Source organism: Bos javanicus, chromosome 5 (assembly GCF_032452875.1).
Source record: "Bos javanicus breed banteng chromosome 5, ARS-OSU_banteng_1.0, whole genome shotgun sequence".
NCBI classification, from domain to species: Eukaryota; Metazoa; Chordata; class Mammalia; order Artiodactyla; family Bovidae; genus Bos; species Bos javanicus.
This window is the reverse complement of record NC_083872.1, coordinates 37,050,662-37,063,090: the sequence shown is the minus strand read 5'-3', so window position 1 is coordinate 37,063,090 and position 12,429 is coordinate 37,050,662. Positions and strand designations below refer to the sequence as shown.

Genomic DNA, 12,429 nt, shown 5'->3' with positions numbered 1-12,429 from the left:
CTTTGTTGCTGTGCACAGCCTTTCTCCAGTTGCGGTAAGCGGGCTGCTCTTCATTGCAGAGTGCAGGCTTCTAGTTGCGGTGGCTTCTCTTGTTGCAGAGCGCAGGCTCTAGGCACACAGGCTTCAATAGTTGTGGCTCATGGGCTTAACTGTGGAATCTTCCCAAACGAGGATCTAACTCACGTCCCCTGCATTGGCTGGTGGACTCCCAACCACTGGAGCACCAGGGAAGTCCCTTCTTTGTTTTCTTATCATTCATAAGGGAGTGGTAGTAGCATGCATAGCATAGCTGTGGGAGTTGGGACCTGTACTAAGGCAGGATTGTTGTTCAGTACTACAGTTCTCTCTTGAAACAATATAAATATTGGAGAGGAATAGCTACCTCCAAATTTTTTTGAATGTTATAACTCAGTTTGGACATGTGGAAATTACAGAGCCCACAAAGCAAGATTCTGAAGTTAAAAATAACAACAATAAAATAAATATATGCCTACTTTCCACAAAACACTTATTTAAAAATGAGTCAGAGTTATATGTATTTAGTTGTCTACATGCGGCTGCCTTGCTTGTGTGTGGGTGGTGAAGGGAGTTGATGGGGGAACCACACCAGAATTCCTCACTGGTAGAAGTTTCAGAGAAACTAACTTCTTAGCTGACAGCCCTGTACAGTTCTGATGGGCATATAGCAACTATTTCTGCTTCAGGACTCATTGGCCTTGAGGTGTTTCTGTGTATTCTCTTCTAAAAGTGGTCTTTGGACACTTCCAAAGATTTTGCATGAAATTGAGTTGACAGCTGGCCCCTTCTGGCATTCTTGCGTATTGAATACTGTGAAAATGCATGATGTTTGTCTTTGTTCTTAACTACTTTTATCTACATTCTTTGGTGTGAGAACAATGTAGGTCTATAACTGGGTGATGAATCTCATGTAAAAAAAAAAAAAATGCCATCCCTTAGTGATCTGAGCTCCAGCCCCTAAGAACAGATATTTCAGAGTATTTATGAAGAAGGAAATTGGTTAAAAGTTTTATGAATAGAAGGCACAATGACTGTCTGTGTTGCTAAATTTTACTGCCAGTCTTTTTGTGTGTTTCCATAACTTTTCTAAATAATTAAGCCAAGTCTTCATTGGCTTAGTTTGTGGTCTTAATTGATATTCATCTGCCCAGAATGTTGGACTGGAACTTGGGAGGCAGCCTTGGAGCCTATTCTCAGATTTTCTGTTAACTTCAAGTTAATTCAGGCTTGTGACTTGATCTTTGTATCTTTAGCTACGTGTAAAATGAGAATTTTATTATTATCCTAAATTTAATCAGCTTTATTGCTGAATAAGAAAAGAGTTACAGCTTAGTGTGAGCACCATATGGGCTCACCAAGACTGAACCCCAGAATTAGATAAATTAGTCACCCATACCCAGCCCTGGAGGACCTAGAAAGGCTTTTGTTCCTATGGGCAGACTGGCCCCCAAAGAGGAAAAACAGAGGAGCTGAGCAAGATTTAGGGGTGGGGCCTGAGTATCAGCATTTTAAGAAAGCTTCTGTACTTGAAGTACACATCTGTGTTAGGGCCTTGCTCTTTAGGCATGTTACATATTTTGCAATGCCTCTAGGCCCTTGCATGCACCTAGGTTAAGCATATGTGCATTCTTCGCTGGGAAAAAAATTCTATAGATCCTCCAAACTCCAATTTGAGCATGTCTTCCTCTGCGAAATCTTTGCCTTCCTTTTCAGTTCACACAAGCAGAGTTCCCCAAGTTCTCCTGCCTGCAACTACTCTGCCATAGACTTAGCTATTTCATGAAACTTATTCTGTGCTGAAATTATTTGACAAATAAGACTGAACATTTTTATAAAAGTCTGTACACGTGCACACATTTTTCAATGTTAAAAAAAAAAAAAAAGAAGATCTGAAAGTATAGGCACAAAATTGTTAAGGGATCTTAACTCCAAGGAGAAGGATTTGGGTAGAAGAGGATATTTATTTTTTGTTAGTTGGTGATCAGTTTACCTCTGTGTTTCTTTAATTTTTAAATGATCTGTTTTATGATTAAAACATAAAAATGATTATCTAAAATAGGAAGAGTCATCATTCCAATTTCAGACCACAGTCTGCCCTCTCATATCCCTTTCTCTCTCCCTACTCTTTTACTTCCCTAAGTCCTCATATGATCAGAAGTATGATGAGGTAACAGGGAAGGGACAGTACTTACTGTTCTCAGTCTCAGACTTGTCTTGCTACCATAACTAGGAATTGATCTTTTCCAAATCCCTCTTTGTTGAGTTGTTGTGAATCTGAACGGGTAACAGAAAGAGAGGGACTACTTGTTTTTTGCTCTGACGCTGTGTATCTTTTCTCTGCAGGTGAACCGTGGAAGTGAAGTTTTGAAGGATGGGTAAAGACTTCCGTTATTATTTCCAGCATCCCTGGTCTCGCATGATCGTGGCTTACTTGGTGATCTTCTTTAACTTCTTAATATTTGCGGAGGACCCAGTTTCTCACAGCCAAACAGAAGCCAATGTTATTGTTGTTGGAAACTGTTTTTCATTTGTAACAAATAAATATCCTCGAGGAGTTGGCTGGAGGCTTCTGAAGGTGCTTCTATGGCTACTTGCCATTCTCATAGGACTAATAGCTGGCAAATTTCTATTCCATCGGCGTTTGTTTGGTAAGTACCCATGAAATGTAATGTAGGTAATTATTAAATTCTATTCTCCAAGATAGAGCTTTGTTATTTCTAAATGCCGGTTTAGAATGCACTTCATTTGCCTTCCAGCGTTAATTTGCTGTGTGCTCTGGTAGCTCTGGTTCTTCAGATATTCCCTGTACTTGTCTATGGTGTACTTGTCTATTGCCTGAGGAATATTAGCATGAGATAAAATTAGTTCTAAACTTAATTTTTTAAAAAAAGTTGTTACATCTAAAATGAATGTGTGAAATCTTACTTCAGGAAGATGTGTAAATAGCTCTTTTCCCAGAAGTAGTACCTAAGTGTAATGTCATAAAGGGTTTGTAAATCATAAACAGAATGATTCCGTATCATTAAAGTAGGCTAACCATTGCCCATATATTTACACCTATTGTTCATTCAGGGAATTAGAATGGGAACTCTAACTTGTTACTTTCATTTCTTTCCTTTTTGTTTTTGTAATTTTGAACATTTGTTCTAGATGTTTATTTTGAGCATCCTGGTCAACCAGAGACCACTATTATAGTAAGGAATCTCTTGGTAGTAAGCAACAGAATAAGAGACTAAATTAGTTTATGTTTAAAAATAACTTACTATATGGATTTTGGGATATTTCACAGAGACCAGGGATAGAATTTGTTTTGATAATTGGGATAAATGGAAACGAGGCTTGAATTCTATCTGGATGATGAGACAAAGGATGTTCTTTGTCTCAACTTCTCTATCATATCTGCTTTATTTTCTTTTCACCCTTAAGGTCAGTTTATATCCACTTAGAATGTCTTGACTCTTGTCCCCGAGTTTAAACTCTTAGGTTTAAACAAAGTTGACTCAGTTTGGGTGTGGTTCCTACCTCTGGTCCAAACTATTTTGGCCAGGAGGTGGGTACTATTTATTCAACAAATTCATTGGTTACTTATTATGCCAGGCACTATTCTAGACTCTGAATCGAAAACGCAGGGTATCTACCCTCATAAACACATTCTACAGAAGGGAGAAATGTTCTAATCAAATAAATGTATAAAATGCAAAGAGGTGGTAAGTGCTGTGGGGGGAAATAAAGTTTTAAATGCTCCTGGGTCAATTAGGAAGAGAATTTAGCAATGAAACTTTGAATTTAGCAATTATAAGATCATAGGAAACAGTGTGGTTATTTTCAGTCTAGAAGTTTGGTTAGAAACAGATGGCAGTGGTTTAGGAAATAAACAAAAATATATGTACCTATATACACATAATGTTACATGTATATTCTTCTCAATCTCTACTCCTCAAACTGTAGCCATCTGTTTCTATTACATAAACATAGAAAATGTACATCTTTTATATTTATTATAAAATATGTGGTTTCAAGAAATTTGATGAGGAAATGGGAAGTAGCTAAAACTGGAAAAGGGGCCAAGGGGAGATTTTGTTTTTATTTCAGGTGATGGTGGTTTTGAGAGGTGAGATTAATTGACCTGCTTGTCGTTGTGGGGGAAGAAGTTAGATTGAAGCACAGGTAAAGATATAGAAGGAAGACAGTATCTCTGAAGGTTTCTTTGGTTTGTGACTTAGGACCCAGGCACAAATAGTGGTCTTAGGACAGTAAGAGAGACTTAGTTCCTCAGAGATAATCATGAGTGAGATCAAGGTTGATACTCTAGTAGGTATATTTGAGGCAGAGGAGTGGGGAGGGGAGTGTCCTCCCACCTCGAGATTTCTGTTTCACTATGAGGAAGGAAGAGCTTACGATAAAGATAGAGGGATTGATGAACAAGGGCTTAAGAAAGTGGTCAGCATTTTTTTTTTTTTTTAAGAAATCTTATTTATTTATTTGGCTGCATTAGGTCTTAGTGCGTGGGCTTCTCTCTAGTTGTCCCTCATGGGCTGGCTTTGTTACCCAGAGGCATGTGGGATCTTGGTTGCCTTACCAGGGATCAAACCCATGTCCCATGCATGGGAAGGTGGATTCTTATCCCAGAAAGTGGTCAACATTTGAAAGAGTTACAGTAGGGAATGTGGATGTGAACTGACTAGGACAGGGTTTACTGATGATTGCCAAGGGCTGTGGTGGTTAGTCACTATAAATTTCAATGACAGCAATCTGAATAGTGGCGCAGCTTTCTCTGTGAGAGTTCTGTTACCTGGCACAGAATTTGAGTGATTCATCTGGTTGGGGAATGCTCAGGCTTGCTGTATTAGAAACAAAGGATGGAAAACAAATGGAAAGTTCTAGGGAAAGAGTTGTTGATATGATTAGCAGAGGGTTCTGGCTGGACGTGGAAAGGAGGTGGGGAAGACAATGGTTTGGGAGGAGTGGACAGGGGCCTGAAGATGTGGACAAAACCTAACCGATGAACAGGTACTCCTGTTCAGAGAAGGGGAAGGACTGATGGTTGTGGTTAGATGGCATGTTGTAGCAGAAATACAGCCATTCGTTAGTGGTGATTCTCAACTAGGGTATGTTCTGAAGATAGTGGATCCTAAAGTTAAATGGAGAGATGGGTCATTGATACGAAGGATAACTAGGAATTGGATATGAGCTGGGCCATCCACTGAACATTGAACAGGTGTGGTGTTATGATACTAATCACATGGATATAAGAGGTCAAGAGGAAGGGTAAGCAGGAGATGATCAGTTTTTAAAGATGGGTGAAGGGTGCTGGACAAGCAGAACAATAGATGTCAGTTATAAGCAATGGCTGGATGTATCTGTAACCCATTCCATAAATTTGCTCAATATAGAAAACTAATGCAAATTCAGACTAGAACATCCAGTTTTTCCAGAATATCCAATAACCAGATTATCTGCCTATGTATAAAAGACTGAATGAAAATCATAAGGTGAAAAAAAAAAAGAAAATTTAGGTGAAGGTAATGGTTTTAATAATACAGGCAGATAATTTGGCTTTGTAATTATTACATTTTGTTAAGTTACTCTTTTGTGGTCTTATCTCTTATACTAAAATTACATTTAGTCATGGCTTTTTAATTTGCTTACTGATATCATTCACCCCTGAAAAAAAATCACTCTAGATTTCATGTAGTTTATTGACTACAAGTTATTTTAAAATAATGCAAAAGTGTGTCCTCTTTTTTTTTTTCTTACAATAGATAAGATTTTATAGAATAGTCAGCTTTATCACTTTTATTTGGTAAGTTACTTTTTTCTTTTCTCCCCTTATTAAAAGTCTATGAAATTATGTGGGGTATTAGAAAAGGGATAATAATCTTCAGCAACTCTTGGTGATTACTAGATAAGATAACTGGACTCCTGATTTAATTTTTTAATGAACTCCAAACTAGTCTCCTCCTTTCTTTCTCCATGGCTATTGTTTCTTCTTTCACCCACAAATTCTTATTGGTCATTTTCTCCTAATAGTTCTCTCCTCCTCCAACTCATTCTGGATTTTGCTACTAGAATATATATATACATATATATATATATATTTTAACATGGGTAAATGGCTCCTATCAGCTACAGGAAAAAATCAAAACTTCAAAGCACATTATTGTCTGCTCCTGCCTGACTTTTAACCTGGTCTCTTTCCACATGCTATGGAATTGTTTGCTAGTTCTCAAACCTGCTGTCTTCTCAATTCTCTGTCCCTTTGCATGCGTGCTCTCCTGTGCTCATCATGCTTGTCCCTTTCTTGTTAATTTGGCCAATTTCTCTTTTTCCTTCATATCCAAGTTCAAGTATTATGTTCTCTGTGATACTTTCTCTGACTCCCTCCTATCAGATGAAGTTGTTTTCTCTCAGCTCCCACTGTGTCCATTTGCACCAAAGCACATACAGGAGGAAACTCTGGAACTGACAGCCATGCAGCCTTGTGGAAAAGAATCCACATTTTAATGCAGGCACCCCCATTGGTTTGGAATGTGATGAATGTTTTCATCGTTGTTCCCTTTTGTACATAATTCATTTTTTAAAAAGGCCATATTTAAACCTTTAGCAGTTTGTAGATGCAAGCTTGTGGTAGGTGGTGGTAATGGTGATGATGATTTATGTATCTTAAGAGCTATGGGATTGTTCACTACAAGCACAGACACTTTTGTTATAGAAATTGGGATGGTTTACAAAATAATCAAAATTATTGCTTGACCAAGTAAACAGTTTCCTTTTTTGTAATTCTTTAATGAAATAAAAATATTAAATAGAATGTCACTCCCCCTTTCATTTCACTGATTTGTTGACTTTTCCCTCATTTATTTTATTATGAAAAGTCTTCTCTTAGTATATTTCAGAAGGTCAACACAATATTGGCATTTTAAAGTGTGTGTGAGGAAGAGTGAATGATTGTATGAGCACACAATTGAATACAGTTCATTGGATATAAATCTTATTTTTATGAGACATGAAAACTATAAGCAATTTAGTTCATAACATGAAACCCTGTCATGATTTATAGTTTGTAGTGGGATTTGTCCTAAATTAAAATACCGACTCTTGCAAATTGGAAACTGCTTTTTATCAGAGACAGAAATGATTACATGCATTTAAAACTATCCCCCTCTCACCTGTGCTGTATGACTGGAATAAAATGAGGGAGTTGGTTTTCCTACATATTAGCACTAAACTTGTAAGATTTCAGACTGGTCACAAATCCCAAATTTCCCAAATGTAGAATATAATTTAAGAGCACGTGTGAAATCAGAATTAATACATTTCAGTTAAATTTCTTTAGTTTTAACACTGAATCTTGTTGAGGTATTATATTAGGATTTACAAAAATTGGATTTCATTGGACTATCAGTTTGTACTTTTCCAGTGCCTCTGTTTTCCATTTTTTTGGATGATTCCATTGTTTAAAAAATTAAGCATGAATTTAAATAATGCCTTTTATAGAATTGTTTATTTGAGATATCCATGAATAGAGAAACCTGAAATTATTATGCCAGTAAGGCTTATTATGCTGCAAACTCTGGGAGATGTGAAGGACAGGGAACCCTGGTGTGCTGCAGTCCATGGAGTTGCAAAGAGTTGGACACGACTGAGCAAGTGAACAGCAACAACAAAACATATGAAAAGGGGAACTTGATTTTTTGAGCTTATCCAAGAAATCATTTTTATTCCAAAAAAGGAATTGAAATGATTTACAAAGCATTTGTGTTTAGCACATATGTTTCTAGAGTAGAAAATGATTCCATAGAATCAAATATGTTTTGATTTCATGAGTTTTGCTCCCTTGTAGGTTTTGTGCTTCCTTAGAGGCTGGACAAAAGGGAGTGTGTGATACATCACATAGCTTTGGATATCCAAAATGACAGAAACGATGCAGATTGAATTTCATAGGGGAATCTTTCTGTGCAGTAAATTCTGGAATTTCTTGCCCTAAATTCTAGTAAGGAGATTTTTTTTTTTTTTTTTTATATAGAAAACACTGAATGGTGAGGTGGCAAGGGCAGAAGTAGATTTCATATTCTTGTGGTTTAAAATGAACTTTCTTAAAGGTTTAGAGTATAACTTTTAAGAAGTGATCAGTCTAAGTAATACCTTCTGATTGAATAGCTTTATCTAGGGATGGATATTAAAACATCAAGATTGTGATAGACTTATTTCTCAAACAGACTGCTCCTGCTATTTGTATTCCTTTGTTTCTTTTTGTTTTCTAACATCTGCAGAGTGCCTATTCGTTGCAATTTTCTTTTTAATTTGGATGAAGGGCAGGCAATGTGGGTGAAGGGCAGGTCGACTAAGAATGAACTGACTAGTATAGTGTATAAAAATGATTCTGGGCCTGTTAATATTGTCTAGTTCCTTTTTTCAAACACACATATACATAATTTGTATAAATTATTTATTAATTTTTTATTTCCTAGCCATACCATAAGCCTCACAAGGTCAAGAATAATGCTTTGTTGCTTATCATTTAATCCTCAGTGCCTAAAACAATGCCTGGAACATAGTATTATTTGATAAATCTGAATGAATAAATACATTAATTTTTTTTTGTCTTTTACATGTTATCTTTGCCAGTGTTGCCTTTTTATTGTAAGCTATAGAAGAGTATTCATTTGTTCATTTATAAGATATCAGACATGGCCCCTGCTCTCAGGGAATTTAAAGTCTGGTTAAAGATAAGATACATATGCATGAAAAATTAATTACTTTGATAATACAGGAAATGCATATCAAGTATCAAATGAATAGAACAGATAGTGAGAGCTGTGGGAATTCAAAAAGGGAGGTCACAGTGGACCAACAAGGGGAAAGAAAATTGCTGCCAATGTGGGATTTAAGGGAGTCTGAAGCATGAGTGAGTTTAAAATTATCAAATATGAAGCAAAGGATTCATTACAGATTTCAGGTCATGAGGTAGATGGTGTAGGCAAAAGAAATGAGAACAATTTAGCTGTTTTTTAGAGTGGAGCAAAACTGAGGAGGTCATACTCATTTTGACTGGGGTGAATGGTTTGTGTTAGGAAAGAACAGGAGATACAGTGGAAAGATAGGCTGAGTCTAAATTCTTTGTCTTATATGGTGGTCTCAGACTTTGGACTTTATCACTGCAATATTTGAATCAAGGAAAGTATCCAAACAGATGGGAGATGATTACAGGATTAATCTTGAAGCAGAATCTACTGGAAATTGGAGGGAGAGAGATTAGGGGAGTAGAAAGGAGTAGGAGAAGAATTGATGCTTCTGAACTGTGGTGTTGGAGAAGACTCTTGAGAGTCCCTTGGACTGCAAGGAGATCCAACCAGTCCATTCTAAAGGAGATCAGTCCTGGGTGTTCATTGGAAGGAATGATGCTGAAGCTGAAACTCTAATACTTTGGCCACCTGATTCGAAAAACTGACTCATTGGAAAAGACTCTGATGCTGGGAAAGATTGAAGGCCAGGACGAGAAGGGGGTGACAGAGGATGAGATGGTTGGATGGCATCACCAACTCGATGGACATGAGTTTGAGTAAACTCTGGGAATTGGTGATGGACAGGGAGGCCTGGCGTGCTGCAGTCCGTGGGGTCGCAAAGAGTCGGACACAACTGAGCGACTGAACTGAACTGAAAGGAGTAGGAAAGTATTTTGGGAGCCTCATGCTTGAGACTTCTCACTCAGGCCAGTCTGGCATAGGGGTGAGATAGTGGGCAACAGAGTGGGAGGTACTGGAACCTTTTGCAGCTTCCACAGCTAATGAGATGTGAGGAGGTGAGAGTAAGGGTGAGGTAATGGGGATCTAGGAAAGCTGGTATTGTTGACTAAGGGAATGATAATCTTATTAAAAAAAGAAAGTCATTAGGAGAATCCAGTTAGAGATAATGAGTTCAGTAAATGATAGGTTCAGGTAATAAGAACAAAGGCAAAACCCAACTTACTTTGACCTGTACTCAGTAAGCACAGATTGCATTCACATATCTTAATCCAGGCCCACCACTGCTTACCCAAACCTGGAGACCAGATGTGTTTAAGATTTCAGTGTTTGTACTTATGGTAATAGACTTCCCTGGCAGCTCAAAGGGTAAAAGTGTCTGCCTACAACTCAGGAGACCTGGGTTTGAACCCTGGGTTGGGAAGATCCCCTGGAGAAGGAAATGGCAACCCACTCCAGTACTCTTGCCTTGAAATCCCATGGACGGAGGAGCCTGGTAGGCTACAGTCCATGGGGTCACAAAGAGTCGGACATAGATGAGTACTTCACTGCCCTACAGGACTGAAGATATACTCCATCATCAAATACATCAATATATCTGTAGCTGAATGTATATGTAGTCACTTGAAGTGGTATAAAGGCTATAAACCCGCTCAGATGGGCTCAGGTTAGGTTTTGCTGCTAAGTGAATTCAATCAAAAGGTTGAAGGCAAAAGGAGAAGGGGGCAGCAGCGGATGAAGTGGTTAATTAGCATCACTAACTCAATGGACATGAATTTGAGCAAACTCTGGGAGATAGTAGAGGACAGAGGAGCCTGGAGTGCCACAATCCATGAGGTGGCTGAGAGTCGGATATAACTTAGCAACTGAACAACAACAAGAATTCAGATTTGGTCAGGTCTTGCTAGTAAATCGGTTGCAAAGATAGAGTCTTTTGGTTTTAATTACAGAAATTGGATAATGGATCTGTACTTGACTATAAGCAAAGTTTCATATAAATCTTTGGTTTCCTCATGGTATCTATCTGCATAGAAATCATGATTCTTTTTTCAAAGGCTGTGATGAAAAAAGTAATGATTTGACTGATAAGAAACAAAAGAAAAATACATGTTGAAGGTTTCTTTTTCTTGTGTTTATATTATGCAAAATATTAAGAGTTTGCTGTCTTCTGTGTACCTAGGTCTGTTTTAGTTTTAAACAGGAAGTGCTAAATACAGCATTCTCAAAACATCTAGAAATTTGAGGAGACAAATTCTAGGAATTTTTTTCCTTTCATTTATTTAAACAAAAGCCTGTCACCTATAAAATACCAAGTAACTCAACAATGTTTTGTCACTTAATGGATTTAATAAAGGTAAAAGCTTGTTTATTTTCTGTTGTCTTGGCTTTAAGTCTAGTTTGAAATTTTTTTCTTTGTATTTGAGTTATACATATGATTTTATCATTTCAAAATAGAAAATATTCAGACATTTCAGAAAGTGTGGATAAGATAGTCCTCGGGATACAGGAATGTCAAACATGAACAGATTTAATCAGATATCTTATAAGGAAAAATTATTAATTTAATGCAATGATGTGAGTATGATCCAATCTCTTTTGTGCTAATTTGAGATCTCAATAGCTGAATAGTATAAATGACCCTGAAAGTTGATAATAACTATTCCGATAGTTTATAGTACATTAAAAATATGTGTGTTTATTATTACCCAAAGTGATTGTCCAATTGACTTATTTTTAGTATTGCATTCTCAAGATGCTACGTACTTCATTTTGGAGGAGAACAAATGCCATATATGTAGACAAAATGCTACTTACATAGAATATCCATAGTTTTAAGCTTTGTCTTCTCAAGATACAAGATCATGTTTGATACTCATGATAGATACTATTTAAATGTTTATCACCATCTTCGTTCTCAACTGTGTATACACAGTACCAGAGTCTTCATTTTTCTAGACACTTGAATTGTCAGCACATGATTCCTTTGTGTAGAGTAAAATAATTTCAGAGTGACCACAGAGTTCATATTGAAGAAAATGTTACACCATTGCATGGAGTGGCATTTAATATGGGAGGAAAAAAGCAAAGGGTTTTGATATGTGAAGTTAGGAAATGTAAGCTAGGAAAATGATTGACATTTAGCATTAAAATAATCCCCAAGGAACACCCCTCTTCATAGGGGAATTTGATGTCTGAGAGTTATTAAACTTGGCAGCCCTTTCCAAAAAATTTCTCCTGTTACTTTAATGTTCATTGTCTTTGAGAAGGCAAGGAAGGTGAGGCTGGAAACTGCAAGTCTGTGGCCATTTCTCCCCACACCTGCTTCTTAGGTGCCTTCGGTTAGTTTGCAGCGCAGCCAGCTGTGCATCCATTAGCACTAAAGGGCATCAGCCGCAGCTTCCAATGTGTTAGGATCCTCTGGCTGCTCTGCTTCCCATAGGACAGAGGACACAAACACTATAAAAGATACCTCAAGGACTTCCTAGAACTAATTCAGATTAGGGCATGGTAATTAAGCAATTATTAACCAAGTACATTTCTAGGTACTTTTTACTGTACTCGGTAGAGATGAGTCATTCAGGGGCCAAGGCACCCTTTCCTTTCCAGAGTCAATAGTGGCCTCCACTTTCTCTTCTCATTTCCTACTTATGGGAGGTAATGGTAGAAA

At 37.4% G+C, this 12,429-nt stretch overlaps 1 protein-coding gene across 3 annotated transcripts in view; it reads left to right on the top strand.

Moving 5' to 3' along the window:
- The window catches only part of TMEM117 (transmembrane protein 117), a 603,954-nt gene that overhangs the window by 22,828 nt on the left and 568,697 nt on the right, over positions 1-12,429 (top strand). For all 3 annotated transcript variants that reach the window (XM_061416386.1, XM_061416387.1, XM_061416385.1), the window contains one exon: positions 2,362-2,666. In XM_061416386.1, coding sequence (XP_061272370.1) covers positions 2,390-2,666 — 277 coding nt within the window. In that variant the 5' untranslated portion in view covers positions 2,362-2,389. The remainder of the gene's footprint in view (positions 1-2,361; positions 2,667-12,429) is intronic.